Here is a 6,184-nt window from a genome sequence, read left to right as displayed (position 1 = left end):
TGGTGCCAATTAAATATGTTTTGTATTTCATCATTGTGTTCATGTTTCTAAATAATAACCGAGCAAAATCAAAAAATATATTTTTATCCCTTCATTTAAAATTGTACAGAGTAGTTTGTCATAAGTTTATCAGACAGAATGTTAAAAGTACAATCCCTTGCATTGAATATCTCATTTGTTTTAGTTAATTCTCAGTCAATGATCGCTTATCAATTGCTTCCGCATGCTTGTTATACACTTTGCGTGTCATTGGGTATACGATGTGTTTATAAGCTTTTGCGCAGATGTAAACAACATGCATTCTATATCAGAGCGATCTTACAAACAGAACCTAAATTATTAATTGCGTCGTAGAAAAACAAGATGAAATTAAAAGAAAGATTAAAAATAAAGTTTTCTGAAAACTTTGAAAACAGGTTTAAGGAGCATATAAAAGAGGAAATCTGAAGAGGCATGGTATATTGTTTAGAAAAGAGACCGCGCCAGCAAATTCTGTAAGTAAACAAAGTCGAGTTTATATTCATTTTGTTGAAGTGTTAGTTCCGAATATGCAATAATATATAAGCTTTTGCTTTCGTTATATGAATATGACATATTTTTAATATTTTTTCAATTCCAGTATTGCAAACTGTTACACTCTACGGGATCATGAAAATTGAAGTGGCATTATCCATACTGCTGGTTGTGTACGTGGAAACTGCACCTGAAGTCAGTATTATTTCATTTTGTTTGATAATATTCATTTACTGAGATTACCTGATCAAAATGAAAATAAGAGACATGTTCTTCAACTTTGCATTCTAATTTGGCTTTTGAACTATTTCGCTTCGAGCACCAACAATAAATATTATGAAGTCGCAACAGTATAAAATTTATTCACAAAATCATTTTTTTTTCAGTTGGAAAAAGCTATAAAAAGCTTTTTGGTATATAATTGCGAATGTTGAGATAAAATGATGCGTTAAGGCCCCTGTTTGTATTACGAAATTAATTCCTATTGTTACGACGAAGTGGTTTTGGATATTTCTTTTTCAGTTTTAAGGATTATGATTCGTAATTCATGAAATTGCAGTTTTGGTTTAATGTTGATAATTAGTAGAATGTTTAACAAATACGACACACTTTTGCGTGTAAGCTTCGGATAGTTTACTTAAGACTTTTGGAATTGTTGAAAATTGCTTTGATATGTAATTCAGTTCAGAAAAAATATCCATATTCCTTCACTTAGATTGCAAGCGCATATCATTCCATTTGGTACAATATAAAACCATTGCGAATATGATGTTTATAATCGTAAAAATGCCGAAGCCATTTTCAGTTTCTTCAATTTTTCTGTTTAAAACTATATCATATAATTATATGTACATGATATGCATAGAAAATGCGACATATTATTGTTTTCCAGTGTTATGTACAAAACATACATGAGTGCTAAAAACATTATTATTTACTACCTACATAAAACTTAAAGTGTCTTCCACCTTTCAAATTAGGAGAGTGTAAGAGATAAAGGTGGACTTTTTAATGCTTTCTACAATACGCAAAGTTTTATTATCTGAAATATCTGTGTTATGAACGAGAACTGCAGCTGTTTGAATTAAGATTAGAAACAGTAAAAGTTTGTCATATGAGTCATATGATTGGTAAATTACTGCTATTGTTCATTTCTGTAGGTAAATCATCTGATTGAAATTGATCATCAGGGTCGGGAAGTGCATATGGATGTTATACATGATACGGTGGACAAAACTGTCATTGCAGTCATTGGTGATGTTTCTAAATACAAGAATGGCATACAAACAGTGAATTTCCATGATTATAACACGGTATGCATAGATTTTTGGTTTTTAAAAATCGGTTGAATAAAGTATTAAACTTTCAAATACAGCAACCTTTTGTCGAGATATGTTTTAAATACAAATGTGTAAGAGGACACACACAGCAATGTAAACAATAAATAATGAACAAAGGAAATGAACTCATCATAGATACCAGAACTAAATTTAGTATATACGCCAGACGCGCGTTTCGTCTACAAAAGACTCATCAGTGACGCTCAAATCCAAAAAAGGTTAAAAAGGCCAAATAAAGTACGAAGTTGAAGAGCATTGAGGACCAAAATTCCTAAAAGTTTTGCCAAATACAAATAAGGTAATCTATGCCAGAGGTAAAAAAGTCTAAGTATTTAAAAAAATTAAAAAATTTGTAAACAGTAAATTTATAAATATAACCATATATCAATGAAAATGCATGTCAGCACAAAAAGTGCTGACTACTGGGCTTGTGATATAGATAACATGGTAAGGGGCAACAAAAAGAAAAGTGAAGAAAAACATCATAACCAAAGTATAGTAACGAGGAGAGACACAAAAAACAGCAGCATATGGAAAATTAAAAATTGATAAACACGAACATGAAAAATGGGGTTGTTTCGAAAGAATGGTTCATTCCCAATGCTTTGCACTTGCTTTGTTATTCATTGAAAGAAGTTATTATGTAACAAGTTGCATTAAGTTAAGGGTGTACTTAGGTGAGGTTTTAGAATTTGTGTCAAATTTTCGGACTCGGACTTGGTGTTTTGCCATACAACACAATGAAAAATATTTTGCCCCATAACACCCAATTATTTTTTCATATAAGATTTAATACCTTATGAAAGGTCATTTACCAAACTTTTAGAAGATTCTTAATGTTCTTTCTTTTGTTTGAGACCCGATAATACCAATGCAAATATAAGGTAAAAGTCCGAGTCAGTCTTTTCCCGCCATATTTTAAATCTCAAATATCTCGAAAAGGGGGTCCATGACCTATAGATATTTTTAGCTTATATTTATCCTTAATTTATGCTCTTCCAGGTTATAGTATCAATTTTAACTTCTTAATTTATTAATTTTCACCTAACCTCTCCTAAGTACATCCTTAAGTCATAGCCAGAGATGTGTCTACTAGTGACACATTTCGTATCATCTCTGACATAGATATTTAAACCATTCAACCAAATTGAATGGCGTCTGTTAAACTTATGTAGGGTTGTATTTTTCTATTAAAAAATCTATGCATAATGGCTCCCTTGTAACATGTGTAAGCAGCACAGCTATTTTAAGAAAATCGTAATTCAAAACACAAAATTCTTAAATATCGTGCCATGTAGGAAATATATATGACATATAACGGTGCTGAGGAAATAGAAATTTATTTTTATCTATGTTTCTAAAGTTCACAGCATATGAATTTCTGTGAAAAATTAAATCTAACATGGTGATACGTCAGCCTTAGATCTACAGTCATAATAACAATTCAACCTTTACATCCGGATTTATAATATCTATTCAGCATTTATATTTATAGTAAAATATATACATTCGTTCTATTTTTTAATGATTAAAACGTCATTATATAAAATTCATGAAAAATGTGCAGCTTGTAATTTAATGTGTGAAGAAATACTTCGTGTCATTGATATTTCAGGGTTACGGAGTACTTAAGAACATTAACAGGAAAGCGTGCATCTTAACAAAAACACCCGTTCCTATGGGAACAGACGAAAAGTACAGAATTGTAAGTCTTATCGTTCAAGCTTCATATACCTTTCATTAAACATACAATCTTTCCCTTTTAAATTTCAAAAAATAAATAGTAATGCAATATGCATGATATGTATCCGTAACACTATTTTGACAGCGCAGTTTTATCGTTGTGCACGATGTTTGCCTGATTTATTCTTCAAAGATAAGTGTTATAAATAGCGAAGTCACAGGCAACAAAGAAAACAATATACTCACATATTATGCTTGCACAAAATCATATACATGAATATATACTTATATTAAAGATAGATAGTTTTCTAGATATTCAACCTTTTGCAATAAAAAAAAAATAGATACAGACGTATAAACGCATTGCTTAGTTTGTCAAAACGGAACGATTGCACAAAAAACGTGACATAATATATTATCATTTCACAGGGTGTTACCACTGAAGTTCATGATCATTTCCTAAAGATAATTCCTGTGACAATGCTATATGATGACATCAAAGATTTAGCTGGAGAAAGGCTTGCGTCGTTTTGTAAAGACTACACGACACTGTATGCTGAAGTTACACCATTGAACATTCACCGTAGACAGAAAAGAGGTACTGTATTTGATTCATCTTTCATCAAAAGGACTCCAAGTTGCATTATATTAGCAAACAAGAAAACAAAATTAAAGTTGACTATATATATCAATTAGAAAGAAAGAAAGAAAGAAATAAAGAAAAGTCAAATACAAATTTGAATAAGAATAAGGCTTTTTAGTATCAATATTTTCAGATAATGTAAATTCATAGAATTGAAATGTCTGTATTTTATATTTCAAAAACATAAATTTCATAAATTTTAAACATTAGTTCAATTATAAAACTATAACATTTCGACATTTATAAATATTTAATTGCAGGTGTACTGGACACAGACTTTGAGGATGGTAGGTTTAAGATAGTTGACTCACTAAATGCATGTTAGATGATTTACTTTTGAACTAAAAAATATTCGGAAAAAATTGTTCTGATATTATAAGTATCCGAATAAATCTCCTAGCTGTGCGTCCTCTTTTAGCATTTATCAGTCACCTGCTTGCATTTAATATTACAAATGATTTAATTGAGTGTGGTCTCCATGCACATACGTACAAAGTTTAGTACCGAGCGTTCTGTATTATATGAAAGTATTATAGATATAGTAATAAAGAGCTTTATCAATCATCGGTTTGCTACAATTGTTGAAATAGCAATAAAAAAGTGATTTACAAAGTCTATCTTGTAAACTATCTGAGTTAAACATACATATATTATTTTTTGCACATTTCTGTTTCATCTTTTTAAAAAGAGGCGAAATATACCAGGACATCTTAACTCTTAAGTCGAAAATAAACTGGCAACGCCATGGCAAAAAGAAGAAAATACTAAAAGGACAAACAACAGTATACAAAATACAACATAGAAAAAACTGAGCAAGACGAATCCTACCGAATACCGGGGTGGTCTCGGGTGCTTCTGAAGATCCTGCTGCAAATGTGGCACCCGCCGTGTTGTGCAAAGTATGTACAAACACGGCGGTGAGTTTTATTCGGTTTGTTATATTTGGGTCACAGGTCATATCTTTGGTTTTTGTTGTATGATTTGCTATAAGATGATTATCTTTAGAGACAAAATTTTAATAAACATTGAGCATTTAACAATCTGCAAAAACCAGATCGTAATTTAGTTATAATAGGCTACGGATTACAAAATGTGTAACAAATCAATAGAGAAGAACCAATGTAATGATTGATACTACAATTATACACGAAAAGCTGTCATATGACCGACGATACAAACGAGGACAACAACTGGATCATACGAGCCTAGCTTGGGACAGGCAGGGGTTAAATATGCTTATAATTGTCCAATCTTTTCCCTTACATTTTGTCACAGAAGTAAAAAACACAACATATAAGCCTACTGTAAAAATCAATTGGAAAGTGCTTGTCATTTCTGGTCGGTTTTAAACACAGAAATGTGTAACAGAAAGATAAAAAGACACACGGAAAAAGTCTTAAAGTGGTCAAAATTACTGAACAGTAAAATAAACCACAACCACTTGTGAAATGTACACATCGTATTAAAGGTTCTTTTGTCATTTTATTTAAACAGTGGAGGCCTGGTGTGTATTTTCAAAGTGTGCGTTTCGTTCATCAGAATTTAATGCCGCCCTAGGTGCATCTGAAAAATAAATGTAGACCTACTAGGAGATCTGATGTAGGTTTGATGAAGTATCGAAATATAACTAATGGAAATAACTATACAATATTCACAGAATGACAATTGCTTTGTGTGGGTATGCCATAAAAGTGGTTAAGCGAGTATGTTTACTTTATGTACTTTAAGTTTATAATAAAAAAAAATAGAAATATATTGCATACAGTTATGTCCAGCCTTCTTTGTTAAAAACAAAATATCAGGTTCGTAGCTTAGATGTGTCACATATATCTTATGTATCTGGCGTATCACATGTAAAGATTGGTACCTTTGGTAACTATTTACACCGCTAGGTCGATGCCAATGATGGCGGACGTCTGTCCCCGAGGGTATCACTAGTCCAGTAGTCAGCACTTCGGTGTTGATATGAATATCATTTATATGGTCATTTGGTTTTTTTTTTAAT

At 31.3% G+C, this 6,184-nt stretch overlaps 1 protein-coding gene across 1 annotated transcript; it reads left to right on the top strand.

Annotated features, from left to right (window-relative positions):
* The first annotated feature begins 366 nt into the window (after positions 1-366).
* LOC143080715 (uncharacterized) lies at positions 367-5,899 on the top strand. Its single transcript, XM_076256712.1, has 7 exons — positions 367-494; positions 620-708; positions 1,674-1,826; positions 3,469-3,558; positions 3,966-4,134; positions 4,440-4,466; positions 5,674-5,899. The coding sequence occupies exons 2-7, from the start codon at positions 649-651 to the stop codon at positions 5,751-5,753; spliced, it is 579 nt and encodes a 192-aa protein (XP_076112827.1). The 5' UTR covers positions 367-494; positions 620-648; the 3' UTR covers positions 5,754-5,899.
* Positions 5,900-6,184: the final 285 nt, after the last annotated feature.

Source organism: Mytilus galloprovincialis, chromosome 6 (assembly GCF_965363235.1).
Source record: "Mytilus galloprovincialis chromosome 6, xbMytGall1.hap1.1, whole genome shotgun sequence".
Lineage (NCBI taxonomy): Eukaryota > Metazoa > Mollusca > Bivalvia > Mytilida > Mytilidae > Mytilus > Mytilus galloprovincialis.
This window is presented reverse-complemented; position numbering and strand designations above follow the sequence as displayed.